General features: G+C 31.8%; 1 protein-coding gene across 1 annotated transcript in view; it reads right to left on the bottom strand.

The window, feature by feature from the left end:
- Nucleotides 1-538: 538 nt before the first annotated feature.
- LOC143253780 (G protein-coupled receptor kinase 1-like) overlaps nucleotides 539-21073 on the bottom strand; it is a 93126-nt gene continuing 72591 nt past the window's right edge. Inside the window, exons 8-21 of the mRNA XM_076508137.1 lie at nucleotides 19809-19900; nucleotides 18901-19000; nucleotides 17932-18013; nucleotides 17220-17350; nucleotides 16707-16801; nucleotides 16509-16616; nucleotides 15323-15389; nucleotides 14836-14936; nucleotides 12919-13081; nucleotides 11406-11571; nucleotides 9418-9551; nucleotides 9091-9216; nucleotides 7865-8035; nucleotides 539-6246 (exon numbers count right to left, since the gene is read on the bottom strand). Coding sequence (XP_076364252.1) covers nucleotides 9175-9216; nucleotides 9418-9551; nucleotides 11406-11571; nucleotides 12919-13081; nucleotides 14836-14936; nucleotides 15323-15389; nucleotides 16509-16616; nucleotides 16707-16801; nucleotides 17220-17350; nucleotides 17932-18013; nucleotides 18901-19000; nucleotides 19809-19900 — 1281 coding nt within the window. The 3' untranslated portion in view covers nucleotides 539-6246; nucleotides 7865-8035; nucleotides 9091-9174. The remainder of the gene's footprint in view (nucleotides 6247-7864; nucleotides 8036-9090; nucleotides 9217-9417; nucleotides 9552-11405; nucleotides 11572-12918; nucleotides 13082-14835; nucleotides 14937-15322; nucleotides 15390-16508; nucleotides 16617-16706; nucleotides 16802-17219; nucleotides 17351-17931; nucleotides 18014-18900; nucleotides 19001-19808; nucleotides 19901-21073) is intronic.

The raw sequence follows: 21073 nt of genomic DNA, 5'->3' as shown, positions 1-21073 counted from the left end.
ATAATAGAAGGAGAAACACCCTACCTGTTGATAGTAGAAATGAGTGAGGGTTTCTAGTAGTTTATATAACATCACAACTGTGTACACAGTGGAGAAAAACCTTCACTGGTGGTTGAATTCTGACAGTTTTCATTTTTCTACCAAATGTGTTAAAATGTTTCACCAATGTTTGGCAGGTAAATTATTTTTTCAATGCTTCAGAAAAAGTAAAGGGATCACTCTGTAATAACAAGCTAGATTGAGGTGGATGTTTCAGTGCTGCTTGGTGGAGACTAAAAATGATCTTATAATAAGGTGGGGGGAGAGGAGTTAGAACATAGAAGTTTATAGCACTTGTAGTATGGTGGAATTTATAAATTTTGTTCATGACTCACCCTTAGAATATTAAGATTACTGCATAATAAAAATGGGGTCAAAATATATTTGCTTATAGAAAATATGAAAAGTAGCAGTAAAATGTTATAGAAACTGCATGAAGGCACAACATGAGTGTCAAAGTATCTGACAGTCTACTGTAAGAAACTTTACACAAGTACTGTTAAAGAAAAAAATGCTAATTTATTTCCATACTCTTAATGCAAATGATAGTAAAATTGTTTTAAATTAATTACATTTGATGCACTGTCACAAGAATAAGTACAGATACTATACAAACAATGTACAGATGGCCCTTTCAGTGTAGCTTGACCAGCTACAACATCCCCTGAAGACACTTCGTCCAGATGAGATGTAAAGTACTTAAAATTTCTCTCTACCTTGCTTAAGCACAGAAGCAAATTATAGGACTTATTTTAGTCTATTGCCCCAAGAGGAAAATAAGAAACTTTACACTGAAACAGGACCATACAATTACTGAAGTCTGACATGGCACTGAATTCTTACCCTATAAAATAAAGTAGGACTGTGTTCACCTGTAAAGCATGTTATTTTTATACAAGAGAAGTAAAATAATATTAGATATATGTACATGTACTATTAAATTTTAAATGCAAAAAAAAACAAAAAACGAAATGTTAAAACAGGACATCAAAATCAATAACGTCATTATTTCTGAAAAAAAGATACCAAAACGTTTTAGAACATTGTAATAAAGAATATATTGATGTGTATGACCCATCAAATGAGAATATAATAGTAGAATTAAAATAAGGCAATCATAACATAAATAAAAACATTTGTTGAAACTTTTAGGGTTAGTGAAACAAAATGCCTTCTAGTGATTCCAGTTCTGTACTTTGATATTAACACTTAATTTAGTGTCCTAATCAAAGTTTCAAAACAACAGAAGACACTAGCATTGTAAGTGGCCACACAAAATTATCATTGTATCCCTGACTCTTGTGTAAGGGGAAACTAAGGTTCAGTATCATTTTGATGACTGCTAATACATCATTGATATTAAAATACGCTCTGAGCATGGTTTAATGCTAGCTCCAAACCAAGTATGCTAATAACATTATCTGTGGTCAACCTTTTATACATTTGATGGTAGATGCAGGAGAACAGGAAAGAAAGCAGGATTCTAATGCAAGTAAACCATGAATCATATTCAATGGGAATCTCTAACTTTTGGAAGTACTTTACCTTCAACAAACAATGCTCAACTTGAGGTAAACAGTAACTGTTTGTGTTTTATCTAATTTTCAAACATTTTTCTCAACAAATCACTAAATTAATAATATTTCAAATGAAGTCACATTTGGGAACATGCCAACAATATACATATAAAAGAAACCCTACATGAGTAAATGTACTTTGAATACAAAAAACGATGGGTGTACATAAATGGTAAGATATAACTGGGATCCACTTATTGACATAAATATCTGATATACGTATTAGTAAACCCCTGACACTGTACTTGTTTTGGAATTACCACGACATGTTACTCCAATTCCAGTATTTAGAAACCTTTGTCTTGTATCAGAAAGTATTACATCTTACACACACCAGGTGTGGTTTCACATGAAACAAAACACCATATCTTATTTATCAATATTAATTACAAATCCAATTAAAACATTCAAGATACCACATTCAAATTAGTATTCCAACATCTTACAGTAAACAACAAATTATATTTACATTTTTGTCTGTTTAATACAAAGGTGATATCACCATAAGAAACTTATTTCAACACTTATTTTTACCTGTAAATGATAGGAGAGATGGTTACGGAAGTGAAAACTTTGAGGTATTATGGTCCTTTTGATATTGATCTAGTATGAATATTCTATAACACAAACAGAACATGTTCTTATGGGCTTAAAGTCTGGTGAATATCACTGTGAGAGGTTAAAACAAGACCTGAAAGATATTCAGGACAGAACACAAATGAAAAATTTCCACCTTCATGATGCCTATAAATAAAAACCTGAGGGAAGGTAGTGTTAATGAATTTAAAGTATCTTCAAAACACGATGATACATTTTCAGTTTAGTAAAATGTTCACATCACTTTTAAGTTCTCTATTTTTTCTCTTTACTTGAAGAGACTGTATCTTGGCTTTCACTTATTTCTGCCAGGCGGGAGGACTTAAGAGCAAAGGTCAACGACTTGCAGACAGAAAATAAAGGCTGTAGTTGAACTTCTTACTAATATTATTATATTTAAGACAGTTTAAATATATCTACGTTTTCAATTCATTTCATTCCAAAATAGTGTGAACACTATTGGATAAGCCTAATATTAGGACTAAAGGATTCTTATCTACCAACACTTACCAAAATAATAAAGAAACATACTTTTTTTTATTAACTTCTAACGAGGCTTGTTTAAATGATGGTTAAATCATCTTCATATTTTACCACCTTTATAAAAAACCTATTTCTCTGAACAAGTGCTTATTATTTTGAAAAGTAAGGTTAATAGATGGTCCAGGTTAGCAGCCAAAGTACAGCTATCAAATCCTTATAGTGAGTTATGTAACTTACAGCAGTTTAAATAAACTTATTCACTTTGGAAAGATAATTCTATGAATCTTTGATGTGTAACATTTTTGTATTTTTGTACTTCCATGTAACCTCATAATTATTTCAAAATATTTTTCACTCGCAGAAATAACGTTTATGTTAAGCCTAATTGTACAGGATCATATGATGTGTTGCTTTCATAACTATTGTACAAACAATCCTCATTCACACAGAAACAGTGTGAAGCCTAACTGTGCATGATCACCTGGGCAATTTAATACCTTTATAATTGCCTTGAACTTTGACAGAGTGCTTAAACCACCAGTAATAGCATCCACTGAAAAAAAATCCAAGGGTGATAACTCAAGAAATTCACTTTGACAGAGAGAATTACGATTCTAAATAATCATTTCATGATTTTTAGTTAAGACAAATACTTCATTTCTGCATACTTTCAAGTATTAACTTTGATATTCTTTACTTTAATAGTATTCTTAACTGTATATTTAATTCAATAATGATAACAGCTCACTTTGAAACAAACCATGGTATAATAAATTGACTACTGATAAAATACAAGTACAAAACTGAAGGGAAAAACAAAAAACCAAGAGGTAAATACAGAAAAATTTCAGATACTAGCATCATAAATATTTCTAAAAGTTTGATGTTTTGAATCACACAAGATGTGTTGGACAAATCTTCATTCTCACTGGTTAGTGAACTGTCAGTCAAAGGTTTTCTATACATATACAAAGATAAAGCAAAATGCTCATGCTATGAAAGAGAAGATAAATGCAGAACAAAATATCACAAAATAAACAGGAAAAGCTACAGTTCTAAAAGTGTTGTCTTCTTTAAATACAAATAAACACACACACACACATAAATAATAAACTTCAATGAAGAGGTATCCTTTTTTAATTTCACATGGTTCCCTTAAAAAACAAACAAACAGAAAGTACAGGAAAAATATGAGTCTCTATTGTAAAACATTTTAGAGATGACCTTACAACTAAGTAAGGACTGATTGAAATTGTTATTGAAAATTTGGAGGACTGTCTAACTAAAAACCAAGCACATACAGTTATTGTGACAATTCTGTTTCTTTCAGTTCATTAGCATTTACATGCAGCTTACTTAAAAATATGTTGAACCTTTAGCAACAAAGTTACAATTTTAGTCTTGTTTGTTGTTAAGCTCAAAGCTACAAAATGCTGTGCAAATTGTGAGTATCAGAACCTGATTTTTAGCCTTATTTGCCACTGAGAATTACAACTGTAGATTTAAGACACGATATTGCAAAGAAATTTCTTACACTGTTTGTTGGCTCAGCACAATAAAAACATTGGTAAGAAATTGGTTTGTTTTGAATTTCGTGCAAAGCTACATGAGGACTATCTGCACTAGCCATCCCTAATTTAGCAGTATAAGACTACAGGGAAGGCAGCTAATCATTACTACCCACCACCAACTCTTGGGCTACTTATTTACCAATGAATAGTGGGATTGACTGTCACATTATAATGCACCACAGCTGACAGGGTGAGCGTGTTTGGTGTGATGAGGATTTGAACTCGCAACCCTTAGATTACGAGTTGGGTACCTTAACTACCTGGCCACACTGGGTGGGTAAGAAATTGGTAAATGATTACAAGTTATAATAAGTGTGATAAACAGATGTTTTATATCAATTATTGAAGTGTTTTTTTAAACTAACTTGAAGTATGATTACTCTAACAAAACTACTCGTATTGATTAAGTATTGTTCTTAACAAACAAATAGAGAAGAAGAATAGAGAGAGAAGGAAGAGATAGTTTTAATTCTGAACTAAAAAGCTATCTTAGTTATTTTTATCTTGCCACTAACAATCTTAAGTTGGCTCGTCTAGTAAACTATAAAAGATTTTTTTCCTTATTTTTACTGTGAACATGTCTCTAAAACAGACAAAAAATCCTTTCATTTTCACTTGTTCTTTTTTGATAAAACAACTTCTGTGAGAGAGTGACAGAAAACAACACCATTACAAGAAAAAAGTAGTTTTCTTCACAATGCTAAAAGAATATAATAAAAGAAAGCTTATATACTTGAAACACCAGGTACAAATGAAAATAACCTCAGAATCTACAGGAAATTATGAGAAAAAAAAACCTTTGACTTCTGCTCCCCCCTCCAAAAAATGTCTGAGAAAAACTTGAAATATGAAGAATATTAGCTAAATCAAAGAAACGTTAATTCTACAGTCTTTTTTAGAACTCACGATCAAGTGTTACCTACACACACACAAACACAGACATGTATATACATACAAAACAAATTTTGTAACATCACTGCATCAGAAATATTCTCTCCTTGAGTAAATCTGAACTTAAAAAGCCTGGGATCTTTCACTGAAATATACAAGTACAAAACACATTCTAAGTACTAACTGTAACCATTGACATTGTGGGATCTTTCACTGAATGATAGATACTGTGGAGATCCAGAAGAAGCAAAAAAACACACTGAGTACTAAATGTAATGATCAGCATGTAAAATCAACTCTGATTTTCAAATGCCTAATTTGTTATTTCAAGTTCAACCATCTTAAAACACTGTACAAAGCAAGAAGAAAAGCTCACATAATACAAGTTAAACAATTTAATGTGATACATATGGCCACAAGTGGCAGTGAAGAATTCTAAGTCTTAATAATTAATTGGAGTCAAAACAGAGCTTGGAAATAAATAACACTGATTATTAAAATGATAATTTTACATGTTTTAGTATATTACACACTGTAAAAATACTTTACTTCAACAGTCAGGCCAGCTGATCATATAGTATCAAAGCTGAAGCAGTGTGACACACAAACTACTAAAATGTCACCTCCAAATATAAGAAATTATCTAACAAAACTAAAATAAAAGTGAAAAAGACATGGTAAAAGAATAAATTACAGCATTACATAAAAAATAAAGATGCTAGAGCCAATAAAAAAACGTCTTCTTACACTGAGGTTCAAAATAAACTCAAATAAAGGAATAATGCCAGTTATCCCTGTTGCAGCGATACGTTTCTAACTTGCTAAACCAGTTCTGAAATGGTATCAGCAACATCTTGATGTGTACACAAACAAATATAGAAGAGAAGGAGGGAAAATGGGGTTGTACTTTGTGTTAACAGAAACTTTCTGGTCAACGTTCTGAGCCAAGTCCTAGGTCCACCATAGAGAGAGAATAACTTAGTGGATCAGACGATGTCTCCTCTTCAATTAATACAAAATTCCGTTTCTCTGAAGTTTCAAAATTGTGAGCATTTAATGTTTAGGTTCTGGAATAAAACATTATGGTCCTGAGAAAGACAAAAACATTTATTATTGTAAATCTTTCTAAAGTATAAACAAAATTTTAGTGTAAGATTCTGAAATGAAGTTTAAGGAAATAGCAGAGAACTTTTCATATATACTGCTTACAAAAGTTTAATCTTAATAAAATAAGAACTATCACATTTTCTTATTTTTAATGTAAAATGCAACTCTGACAATAAATTAGCGAAAATAAAATATAATTCTATCAACAAATTATTTACTTGTGTGAATATGCAGCCTGAATCTTTCTTCTGTTTTATTCTAAAGCCTCTGATACACAGGTATACCGGGTACAAAATTAAAGTCCATACTATGTACAAACTACACCGACAAACACAACACCAATATAATTTGTAAAATACAATGCAACAACTGCCATGACTTCTACATTGGAGAAACAAGTAGAAAAATGGAAACTAGATTCAAAGAACACAGAACACCTTCACACATTTTCAAATACTGCAAATCAAATAAAAAAAATAACCATAGACAATACCCAGATACTAAGGGAAACAAATATAAACAAATGCAAAATCAAATAACCCCCACCTATGGAACAACTAAAACCAAAATTAAACCAATATAAAGGGACACCTTCATACCTATACTAATTAATAACCTAACATCCTACTGCACCGGCCCCTATAATCCTGAACCTGTTTACACTCTTGTTCCTCTTTGTTAACCTGAAGATGACTTAGGAAGGTCGAAATATTGTTCTCTGCTTATCAATAAAAGTGCTGATACCCATACCAGCCATGCTGAGATACAAAGGCATACACTTCAATACAAAATAGAATAAGAAAAGTAACTTATCTTTAATACAAGTTATTGAACAAAATCATAACACATCTGCTGTCACAGTTATAGTGATCCAGCAGACTTACCAGCCTGAGTTTAATAGATGATTCCACGTGCATCTTTACTGGTAATTGGGATTTTTAATAACAAAAAAAGAAATTGTTCCTGTATGTTCCCTGTTTCTCCAATCCAGGTTTAAAAAGTATCATAGTAAGATTTAAGGTTCCAAGTACTAGAAACTGAATTTTATATAAAAGCACAGAAACTGTCTCATCTACCAAATTGTAAACTGTACAGAATGGCTGTTATAGTATGTAACCAATGCCTATAAAGCTGTGAACGTAGAAAGTACAAACGTGTAAGATGCAAACATTAAGAACTAACAACATTTGTGAACTAAGGTTTGAAATACAGGGAGATCCAATGAGAGCCACTCCATTAATTTCTTATGGGTAAAATACAATATACTGTTCTGAGATTGTTTCAATACAACATACTGTTCTACATTACAATGTTGCAAGTCAAGTGTTCTAACTGACATTATTACAAACTGAGTGTTTTATTTTCGTGATGCATGTTTTTCACCATAAAAAAGCCAGTGAGGTATCTCTTCTTAGATGACCTTGTAGTTTTGTAACATAATTCAGTTTGATTCCACAACAAAAGACAGACAGACAATCATTATTAGTAGTCAACATTAAGTAAGCTGTATTCTAAACAACTTTGATTGTTTGGAAACTCAAGTTATTTTCTTGTCAAGATTTAGAATTACATTTTAGAAACAGTTTTCACATTTCTTACCTGGCTTTTCTGTCAATTTTCACTGGTATTTCTAGTAACCATATTGTTCTTATTGTTGGTATCAGTACCATAGATTTTCCCTGCTTTTTTAGCCATGTTCCCGAGTAGTTCCAGTGAACTCCTGTGAGTGGACTTCAGAGCAATAAGCCACTCCTTCAGCCCTATCTCATCCTTTAAGTACAGAAAAAGTAAAACTCAAACTTAGTAATAACAAGAGATCAACAATTTAACATACAAGTTAGAATATATTACACCAGACATAAGACTTCTGTTATCATGACATGAGGTAACTGTCATATTACATCTCTGATACCAATTTATTCAATTGTTTAATTTCCTTCTCTTTGTTATTTTGTATTAAACATTTTAAAGTTGTTGGTAATAATATATCTATATCTAAGTATGATTACAAATTAATTATATTTAGAATAAATCCTTCCTGCATACTTTACAAATGTGCCTTAATGATGATTGGTTACAAGTATTATTAATATTACTGGTAAGTGTAAGAAAACAACAATCTTTTTGATAACATTGTTACTAAAGGATGTAAAGAATAACCTCTATGTTACAAAAGGGTAATAAGACATGTTTGGTTCCCTGGTGGGAAAGTGGTAAGTCTGTGGACTTAAAAACTAAATCTGTGGTTCATTTCTCCATGGTGTACACAGCAGATAGTCTATTGTGGCTAAAACATACACACACGCATACAAGACTTATTTGTAAAATAACAAATGAAATCCATTTGAAAAACGTCACATTTGAACACAAATAGTTGATCATCCACTGATTACATAATGAGATATACTCAAAGTCTGAGTACCCACCTTTTTTCAAAATTAAAATACAAAAGTAATATATAACAGCCAGAAATTACAGTGGTCTTTAATTAATAGATGTAACCACTAGATGGCACCCACTAACACCAAGAAAGCTGGATATTTTAGTGGCCTGAATGAAAATCTACAAATCACAGGATAAGTTTAAAGCAGCACAAACCAATTAACATACTTTTGTTTCATATTCTGTACATCAACATTAACTTTCTGTTAACATAAAGATACTTATAAATTTGGTAAACTGCTGTAAGTATGAATATCTGTATTTCTAGCTAGTTTCTATTACAGGATTACTAAAAGACAGTTACATACAAATAAATACTATACCTATTACCTATTTTGTCTTCCCTTTCTATAATAAAAGAAAAATAATTTTCATAGACTTACTGAATTAGTAAGTACTGCTTTAGCATCACGCTCTCTCTCGGCTTTCATCTTCAGGACGATGCACTGTTCTCCTTTTATTTGCACTTACTCTGAACACACATCATCTATTTGGTCCATGAAGATTAACTAAAAAGTCACAATTAACTGACTTTGAAACACTAGTTACTTATTAAAATTTGAAAGTAAATATTTTCATTTTAGCTTCTAGTTAACTGAACATATATATAACATTTACCCACTAAGACATCATCTTGTTAAATCTTTAAAACATATTGAACTCACAGCTTAATTATTCATATAAAAAGGTAAGTATTAAATGGCTTCTACCTCTGGCTTAGCACTTCCCGACTCAGTGTGAAGCTCCAATCGATTAGGGTACAGTTTACCGTATCGAGTCTGCCATGCTGAAGCAAAGGGGCCTCCAAGCTTTTTTATATATCCATGAATAATACAGTCTGACTCTGTTGTGAGAAAATCCATTTTATTACACACTGTTTATTATAAAGAGACACCTAGTAGTACTTAAGTTAAGGAACATTTTCATGTGATTTCTAAAGACTTAATATAGAAATACTATTTATCTCTTTTACAAACATTCTTGAGGGTACAAGACACAGGGTTAAGTTTGTGATACAGTATTATCCCTTAATTAATACTCTCATAATAAGTTATACAACTGAAATGTAAGAATTGGTAACTGGTTATTATGAAATGAGCATAACCTTTGACAAATGACTACCATTTTGGAACCCAAACATAATAGGGCCAATAATTAGGACTAAATTCTATGTTTTATATGCAAATTGTCAATATGCTAGTATCGTTTTATTCCCACCTTTTTTATTTTATTTTTATATATTTACAAAGAATCACTAATACTGCTCAAGACAAGTTATAAGTCCATAACCTCAACCATATCATCTACAGTTTGAACTGAAACAGCTCAGGCTCCAATCCATTTGAATTCAATTAAAATTTAGATATAACACATTATGACAGTATATGTCGCTTTCAGGTGTTTGATACAAAGAACGTGTAAGTTCAAATTGTTGCTTTTAGAATTCATTTTTTATTAAGGAACTGAAAGAAAAGTTAAGAGGTTAATTCACCACTTGAGCCAAATATATTTGGTAAAGTTACAAGGAACAAAACAAACTTAGAGTTACATAAATTGACCAGAATAACAAAGAAATTGTATGTGAAGTAACTGATTTGTTTTCTTTGTTATGGATCACATGTACTAAACCTGGAATTAAAGCAACTTTCTAAAAACTATAAATCTAACAATGCATGTTTCTCAGACCACCTTCCTTCTCTGGATAGTTCAAGAATATGCCACTGATGACCAACAACAAACTTTTTGATTGTGTGAATGAATTCTGAAAGGGAAAACTGGCACCTAAACTATCAAACATGAGATGTTTGTTTGTTTCTTCAATTTTGCACAAAGCTACATGGGGTTATCTGCAGTAGCTGTCCTAATTTTGCAGCATAAGACTACAGGGAAAGCAGCTAGTCATTACCACCCACAACCAACTTTTGGGCTACTCTTTTACCAACAAATAGTGGAATTGACTGTCACATTATAAAGTCCCCATGGCTGAAAGGGTGAGCATGTTTGGTGTGACAGGGATGCAAACCCACAACCCTCAGAATACAAGTCGAGTGCCTTAGCCACCTGGCCATGTTGGGCCTATTCAATAAGGAGTTTAATATAAAAGCTACACAATGAGCTATATGTACTGTGTCTACTGCAGGGATCGTACCACAAACTTTAATTATAAGCACTAGAGCTTACCATTAAGCTACAGGTGTAGGGGGAAGTAAAGACAAAACCAATTGGGATGATTTAGAACACCATTCTCAGTTTTATAGCAAGATCCACACTGTTTTGAGCAGACCCTCACATTAACCACCTGGCCATGCTGGGCCCACAAGATATGTCTTCACTCAAGCTGGTAAAACAACAGATGCACTTTGTGAGAGTCACTGGTGGTCGTTCACAAATGTGATGGTTGAAAAAAAAAATTATTTGGGTTCATTAATTTTATGGACCAAACTGCTGAAGTATTGTCTACACTTTTGAAGACGGTGTATCAGCCACGTAAATTAAAACCAAACTGGTCCCATGGATGTACAAGAAGTTATAGCCTAATCTTTATCTTTCTTTGACAATAATTCTTTTTCTTCCTTCTGCAAACAAAGAAGAAAATTTACTTTCTAACATGTTATGTAATGTTTAAAGCTTAGAAGTAAAGTAACACCTTACTTTAAAACAACAGAACATTAGCAACAAACAAGTATTTCACAGATACCTTTTTCATCTTGAAACTTCATCCTCGTCTTAGCTCGTTTCTTTTGTTCTGCTTTATCTGTCTCCTGATTAACAGTGTCAAAGACTGTCTCAGATATTTCCTGTTGCCATCTGTCAGAGATCACAACAGGAAAGTTTTTGTACAGCTCCTGATCTGCATCGGTAAGCTGCAAAAATGGAACAATATTCAGTTATTACAAACCTCTCTCTTGTGTTACTGGAAGAGGGACACAGTGAACAGAAAGTATCATGTCTCTCAATAAAATCTTATTTACTAATGAAAAATAAAAAGCAAAATTTTAAGATTACATTTTATATATATTATATAATGTAGATAATATAATATTTAAAGCTCATAATTTTTTTTGGTATGGTTTGTTTTGAATTTTGAGCAAAGCTACACGAGGGCTATCTGTGCTAAATGTTCCTAATTTAGCAGTGTAATACTAGAGGGAAGGAGCTAGTCATCATTAACCACCATCTACTCTTGGGCTATTCTTTTACCAACAAATAATGGGATTGACCATCACATTATAATACACCTATGGCTGAGAGAGCAAGCATATTTGGTGCGATGGGGATTCAAAACCATGACCCTCACATTACGAGTCAAGAGCCTTAACCACCTGGCCATGTTTAATGTTGAATAATAATTAGTATAATATTATATTGAAATTACAATTAATCTGTGTTGTTAACTATAACTTGTGTCAGTTAGAACAGTATTTAATGTTTTTTTTTAAATAAAATAAAATAAAGAGATTACAAAAATCAAAAAGTATATAACAACATTTAAATACTGGAAATTAAGTACAACTAGACTGACAGAGAACACAATATTTGAATAAAACTAGACAGACAGAGAACAAATATTGAAATAAAACTAGACTGACACAGAACACAATATTTAAATAAAACTAGACTGACACAGAAAACAATATTTAAATAAAACTAGATTGACACAGAACACAATACTTGAATAAAACTAGACACACAGAGAACACAATATTTAAATGAAACTAGATGAACAGAGAACACAATATTTAAATAAAACTAGATGAATAGAGAACACAATATTTAAATAAAACTAGACTGACAGAGAACACAATATTTAAATGAAACTCGATGAATAGAGAACACAATATTTAAATGAAACTAGACCGACACAGAACACAATATTTGAATAAAACTACACTGACACAAAACACAATATTTGAATAAAACTAGACAGACAGAGAACACAATATTTGAATAAAACTAGACAGACAGAGAACACAATATTTAAATGAAACTCGACTGACACAGAACACAATATTTGAATAAAACTACACAGAAACAAAACAATATTTAAATAAAACTAGACAGACAGAGAACACAATAGTTAAATAAAACTAGACAGAAACAGAACACAATATTTAAATAAAACTAGACTGACACAGAACACAATATTTAAATAAAACTAGACAGAAAAATAACACAATATTTAAATGAAACTAGACAGAAGTAGAGCATACTTTAATGCCTTTCGTGTCTTCCTCATCAAATGAACCAATGTCAAACGCATCAGCAGCATTAACTTCTCCCCTTGGTGGGATGAGTGGAGGGGGATATTTCTGGAGATAAACTAATTGCCAGTCGATCCCTTGAAAGAAAGGTTGTTCTTTCACCTCATCTGCTCTATACAAACAAACAACATAGTTATAGTGGATACACAGAACAACTGTTTGACATTAGCAGTTGTATAACAATCTTATATCTATATGCAGTTCATGCTTACAGAAGATTGAAAATTATAATATCAAACAAAACTGAAACCAGCCATGACAGATGTTTAGTAAATGTTCTATAAGCAAAATACATCAATGTATTTAGACATAATTTGAGTGCCATAGTTTCAACTTCACATTAACAAGTCTTATGCATTTATTTCTCAAACATTCAACAACAACTATGTGCAACAAAACTCCCAAACTGATTCATAAATATTTTGGTTTCAAATTACTACTCTTTAATTATCACAGACATCTATACTTGTCAACTATCAAACATCTCAATTCAAAACAGTGAAGCTATATATTTAACGTAAAGTGACATCAGCTCACACAGACCTCTGAACACTAAACAGTAAATATTCTTACTTCATGTACAGCCACACCAGTTAACAAAACTGTTTGAACACTAAATTGTGAATGGTCTTATATAACCCCATGGAAACAACTGGGGCAAAGTATGCATGTTATGCTCATTTACAGTGACACTGAATATCTAATTTAAACTTTACTGCCAACTATATGTCAATAAATGTGGCACCAAAACATTGTTTACAATTTCAACATATATATTAGTTAAGTTTCAATTTCTTCTTTTCAAAATAAAATATGAAAATGAATTTTCAATCTTCATTTATCTATGTTGTGAATTATCATTCAAGGGTTTTCATTGTACCCTTATATGGATATCAGAGTGTCTAATTAATTAGAAAAAAAATTATTATAGATATTGACAAACCAGAATATAAAATATGATTCTTATATTTTACGAGACTTTGTTTATTACACCCATAGGACATTTGTCTTTCCAGACATATCTGTAATTCTCTCTGTCATTGTTATTGGGAATGCTTATAACCAATAAAAAGAGTATATGTATTTTTTTTACAAGATTTCTCACATGGTCATTTCATTTTGGAAGCCATAACTAATTTGCTTAATATTCATTATGTGTGTGTGTCATTCCTCTTTAATTCCAAGCAGCTAATGAGATTTTTAATCTATTTATAATTTGGTGAGAAAGCCAGTTAAATTCCAATAGTTTTTAAACATGTGTGTTTTTCTTATAGCAAAGCCACATCGAACAATATGCTGAGTTCACAGAGGGGAATTGAACCCCTGATTTTAGCATTGTAAATCAGGAGACTAACCATTGTACCAGTGGGAGACAGGTTTTGGACATTTCATGCTGGTTCTTGATATATGATTTGGGTTGTAACAAGTCTATTTGAAATTGATATGAATTATTTCTTGTACAACCAATATAGTAGACTTATTGAAGTATGTTCTCTGGTACAAACTGGTTTCAAACAGTTTGAATTTCATCTCATTCTTAATTTGTGCGCTATCTGGAATTTTTTTATGTAAAAATAACTTATAATTGTAAAAAAAATTAAATATGTTTTAGAAATCTGTTGAGAAGCATCAAATTATTTGATTTCCTAGTTAATATATGCACTTTAAACATGCACCATTTCATATTTGACATATTTATTTTCAGTTTTATTTCTCAAAGTCTGTCCTGATTCACCAAAATGTATGTACTCAGTTACTCTCCGTTAAAACTTGCTTTGAGCCTGGCTCTTGTATGTAATCCTGGTTGTGCTGTAACTAAGTATAATTCCACTAGTAAAGGGATCCTAACACTTAGCTTCAGCTCACCCCTTTCCTTTACAGCCAATCCTTCTGTCAACATCTCTTTGTAATAATCCCAGGAGAAGTGTCTTCAGTTCTGGGGAAAAGGACTCCGGTAATTCTACGTTCTAAGAAAACAAAAACATGCATCTGATATTTTTCTGTGAAACGTACAAAATTGTTTTATACAACTGACATCAAAACATAAAACAAATTTAGGTTTATTCCTGCTTATACAATACAATCACTGAACAACAGCTCATTTATATTCATTCCTTAAGAAAGGGTAAGTATACAAAACAATGTGAAAAGTTGAAAGAGAATCTTGAAATGTTAGTAGCAGATATTTCTAAAAATACAAATATCTGGTGGTATCTTTCATAATCCACATAAATTTATAGGTTTTTTTAAGACACGTATTTTAAGGTTAAATTTTTAAAGACAAATTATTAATAACAAATCTTTCTCTGACCAACAGAAACTACCTCTTGATACTGAGAAAATTAAGTCCTACCATTGACAAGGTCATCTTATCAATCTCATGCTTGTCCTTGGTCTTATGTTGACGGAATGGGCTGTGGCTACAGTAAAAAAGTAAAAATACGTTAAAGAAACATCTTCAAGTTCTGTTTCGAATAGTTTTAGTTGTAACTTGCTTTTAACTCTTATTCAAATTTTGAAACAGTAAATCACAAGACATTTCAGTTGGTAAGAAACAATTATTGGTGAACACAGAAAACACAAATTGTAATTCAACATTCAGTAACTACTTTATTGTGTTACTTCTTTACTCAATCCCTAACTTCAGTTAAATACAGAAATAGTGAAAATGATTTTCAAAATACTTTTAAAAACAGCAAAAACTTATTGTCACATATTAAAACTAAAATGAAGTATCAAGAAATATGCTGAGATAAAAATTATTACTTTAGTTACTAGGAATTTGAACTGGCTGTTATAAAATGTTATAAAAGAAATAAAAGGAACGAGTGGAAAGTGAACTTAGAAGAACATTCTAAATTACAAAAATACAGTCCAGACTGATGTATTTATCACTGATAATCCCACTACTTGTCATGCTGATTCTACAGTGGACGCTCTCTAGTGGTGGCCAATGGAAGCACCTTTCAACAAGTCTTAAGAAGTCAATTATCACTTATACATGACTGATTTTGTATAGTTATTTGTGATATTATAAAATACAGAAGTTTTTTTTAAATTTACTTTTAACCAATGAGAGTTTAAATTTCATTGTTGTTTTTATCCCTATAGGAACTTATCTATTTTGGGTAATGTATGCTACTTCCCCATTTCTTGTACCAATGCTCTATGCTACTGGGTCCAACATGATTGCCACTTGCCATGTGGGGTGAAACAGCTACTGACCAGTGGCAAATTAGTGCTCTACTTCTACCATCTATTGTTTAAAATAAAATTAACTATATCAATAAATAAGAGAAAACATTATTATGTATTTTTCTAACCCTTCATATCTATAAAAACATAGTTTTTTTTTTTCCAATTTTGCAAAATGTTAACACATTCTCCATAATTCTGGCAATTATGAAAAAAAAAAAACAAAAAAAACTGTTGGACATTGCTGATTTATAGTTACAAATCATCTAGAACTTATGATCATTCAGTCATAACATAGATAAAAAAAGATGCTCTACAGCTTAAAAAAACAGGTTTAGACTTACCCTTTGAGCAGTTTATAAAGCATACAGCCCAAGGAGAACCAATCTGCACTATAGTCATACGCTGTACCTTTCGAAAGAACCTCGGGAGCCATGTACCCGTGTGTGCCTCTGTAGAAACAAGCCAAAACAAGTGGAATCATTATGCACTGTATGCAAATCGAAAATTTAGTAATTATCAGAAAACTTCAAACTACTCACACACTTGCATGTGGTTTCTTTTTAGAAAAATCACAGGCCAATCCAAGATCTGATATCCTGCAGTGTCCATGTTCGTCAAGAAGAATGTTTGCAGGCTAAGGATGAGATAAAGTAACACTTAGAGACAATAACACAGAAATGAATGAATTTTGGTTCCAGCCAGTCAATAACTACAGTTTGAGAATGCAAAGTTGTGAGAAATTACATCAAAACGTATATAAAACTAACTAAAAGAATTCAGTTTTTCTTTTCAATTACCAGTATCCCTCTCACCAATTAGCATTGAATCTCTACAACTGATAACGCAAAATTTAGAGTTTAATCCCTAATGCAGACATAGTACAGACATGAGCTTTGTACTTAAAAAGACAAAAATTTATTGAACTTATATTTTATTAATATCAAATAAAAACGTGTCAAGACAAGTTCTACACCCTTCTAAGTCTCCTAGAGATAGTAATTCCTTTGTAATAAAAATGACAATATATGTATACATTAGATCATTTACCTCACCTTCAGATCTCTATAGACAACATATCTTTTATGCATGTGTTCAAGGCCTAATGTGACTTCACTTGCATAGAACCTCATTTCTTCTTCTGTAAAGACACCATGCTGTGACAGATGATAATGCAAATCACCACCTACGAGTACAACAATCAAACTTTCTCATCCAATGAACTCATCATGGTATGACAGATAAAACTTACCACCACCTACAAATACAACAATAAAACTTTCTCATCCAATGAACTCATCATGGTATGACAGATAAAACTTACCACCACAAATCAAACTTTCTCATCCAATGAACTCATCATGGTATGACAGATAAAACTTACCACCACCTACAAATACAACAATAAAACTTTCTCATCCAATGAACTCATCATGGTATGACAGATAAAACTTACCACCACCTACAAATACAACAATAAAACTTTCTCATCCAATGAACTCATCATGGTATGACAGATAAAACTTACCACCACCTACAAATACAACAATAAAACTTTCTCATCCACTGAGTTCACCATGGTATGACAGATAAAACTTACCACCACCTACAAATACAACAATAAAACTTTCTCATCCACTGAGCTCATAATGGTATGACAGATAAAACTTATCACAACCTACAGGTACAACAATCAAACTTACTCATCCAATGAGCTCACAACATTAACAACATTGAATAAACGATTAGTTAAGTAGCAGTACTTACCATTCATGAGATCTAAAATAAAACACAATTTATCTGGAGTTTGGAAAGCATACGTCATGCACACTATAAATGGACAGTCCTCCTGAAACAGAAAAGTTAAAGTTTCAATTAAATGTAATAAAAAAAACTATTTATATGTATTTACTTTTCCACTGGCTATCATATATATATTCTAAATTTATGATCTATCTTCTGCACTGATGAAACTTCAAAAACTTTTAAAACTAAATTATTTTTTAAATTAAATGGAATCAGTTCTTATTTATACTTACTACTGGCCTGTGGTGACTAAACCTTTAAAAACAGCCTCAAATTATTACTGTACTCATTCAACTTTGCATGTCTTGAGCTTCAAAATCTCATTGTACTAGTTACTAAAATCTGTTATTTATAAGAAACAATACAATACAATCCATTATGATACTTCTACATGTAGGAAGAACAAAATTCTGTAATATATAAGTTCAAAGACAGCAGGCTTTAACTTTACCCATGTATTGGTTAGCTGTAATGTATATTTAATGATTCATGTGTGCCACTAATCATGAACATTCTGTGGTGTGTACATTCTTCCCTCTGACTATTTTCCGAATCAGTTTGTAAAGTGTGGAACTTTCCTCTGACTACAACCTTGTTTATTGTGTAACTTTTTGGGTAAAGGTTCACACTTATCACTTGTACTGACTAGACTTGGTTATATTTACAGAAGTTCACACACATATTCCCTGTACCAGTAAACTTAGTTCTATTTATAAAAGTTCACACACATATTTCCTGTACCCACTGAACTCACTTCTATTTATAAAAGTTCACACACATTTCCTGTACCAACTGAACTCAGTTCTATTTTTAAAGGTTCACACACATATTCCCTGTACCAACAGAACTCAGTTATATTTATAAAAGTTCACACACATATTTCCTGTACCAACTGAACTGAGTTATATTTATAAAAGTTCACACACTTACCCCTGTACTGACTAGACTTAACATGATTCTTTCATTCAAAGCTAGTGTTTCTCCTTGCTTCATCTTTATTCTCTTCTTGTCTAAACACTTCATCGCATACCTGTGAGACGCACTTTAAAAATCAGTAAACCGCTTCAATCAAACAGTAAATACAAAGACGGAGAGCTTCAAAAAGATTACATTTCATTACACAGTTAGTTACACAGTTAGATTACATAAAATTTCATTAGAACATGCCTGCATATCACAGCAGAGAACAATGAGAAAATTAAAACTTGTTCTAAACACTTTTAAATGGAACACTCTCAAAGTTCCACTTACACATAAAGCAATATCACAGTAACATGAGTGATGACCATCATATAACAGATTAAACTACTGATAATTTCTGGAAATATTTCAGATTCTTCTCAAAACAATTCCATATTACTATGTTGTGTACCATTTAACATTCTGTTTTCAGGATTCTATCAACATTATTTTGGAAATGCTAGTTATCTGAAATTAAAAAAATTCTTACACGTGATTTGTTTGTTTGTTTTGAATTTCGCACAAAGCTACTCGAGGGCTGTCTGCACTAGCCGTCCCTAATTTAGCAGTGTAAGACTAGAGGGGGAAGGCAGCTAGTCATCACCACCCACCGCCAACTCTTGAGCTATTCTTTTACCAACGAATAGTGGGATTGACCGTCACATTATTACGCCCCCACGGCTGAAAGGGCGAGCATGTTTGGTGCGACTGGTATTCGAACCCATGACCCCCGGATTACGAGTCGAATGCCTTAACAAGCTTGGCCATGTCGAGCCCTTACACATGATATCATCTTAAGGCTTCACAACAAAGTTGATGATGATATTATGACTCAATACTGAGCTTTTAACTCACAACAGATTCAAACACAGACTTACATTTTGCCAGTGTCTGCTTTTCTACACCCATACACTTCCCCAAATCCTCCTCGCCCAATGATTCTGTGGACACTGAAGTCATTCATTGTTAACTAAAAACAAAAATATTTAATTTCTTCTTGAAACTTTATAAATTCCACTCATTAAGATGATATAAAGCATGAACAAAAAACTGCTCATGAAACAAAGAAACATTACTACTTTTCCTTGCTAATTCTAAACCAGATTTTTTTTTTTTATATTTAAAACAAACTATGTTTTAGAGAATTAACCGTTTAATGAAAGTTTAAGAAAGTTTTTAAGTTACTACTTTCTTAACCAGAAGAAATAATTACAATAGTATTATCTAAACAAAAAAAATATTTTTACTGGTTAATGTTTCATGTAACTTGATAGGCTTAACCAAAAATTGTGAAAAACATCACCCAATACAAACCTTAATCACATGCATTGATTTATTCTTTAACTTTTAAATATTTTCCAGACTTTCATAATGTTTTAATCAATACTGGTCAACAACAACAGGCTGATAAATATTTAATTTTTAAAAAAATACCAATATTTCCTAGCAGATAAATTCCAATGTCTGTCTTACATTTTCAAGGCCATACCCTATATTTTCAAAGGATACAAAAATTATGGTGTTTATTTCAAACACAGCAAAAAAAAAGATGCTTTCTAAGGTTAAACAGAAGGTTAAGCAATTAAATCAAAATGATTTTGAATACCCAAATCAGCAAGTTACAGTGCAACCACAGCTAACGTAAAGTCCTGTTGGAACGTATCATGACAATATTTTGACATTGGCACTTCAAAGACAGTGTGAATGCCACCAAAACCTTAAAGCTCTTGTTATAGGTATGCAACAACCCTTTCCTATGCAAATATTCATAAACTCAAATCATAAAGAAGTGTTCAGATAATTGATTTAGAATTTCTAAAATGGAGATATCCTTTATATTTAATGGCACTATAAAACAAAGGAATATTGATCAACTTGGGGTATCAGGACCATTCAGAAAGAGCCTTACAACAAATTATACCCCAACCATGGTATGCAAAGTATGGTATCTTATAACATTTGAGAATCCATTAACAAAAAGGTCAATGGCAAAAGCTATCCACCTCTACTAGCCAACAGTATGCAACACAAATCACATGTACAAAAGATGCTTCCACAACATATTCATTCAATTGTAGCATACCTCAAGCATGTAGAGGATGAAACTGGTATCATGATACTCCCTATGAATACTCACCAAGTT

The sequence above is a fragment of the Tachypleus tridentatus genome, chromosome 6 (genome assembly GCF_004210375.1).
Source record: "Tachypleus tridentatus isolate NWPU-2018 chromosome 6, ASM421037v1, whole genome shotgun sequence".
In the NCBI taxonomy this organism is placed as follows: Eukaryota; Metazoa; Arthropoda; class Merostomata; order Xiphosura; family Limulidae; genus Tachypleus; species Tachypleus tridentatus.
Note: the sequence above shows the minus strand (reverse complement) of the source record. Positions and strands in the feature narration are given on the sequence as shown.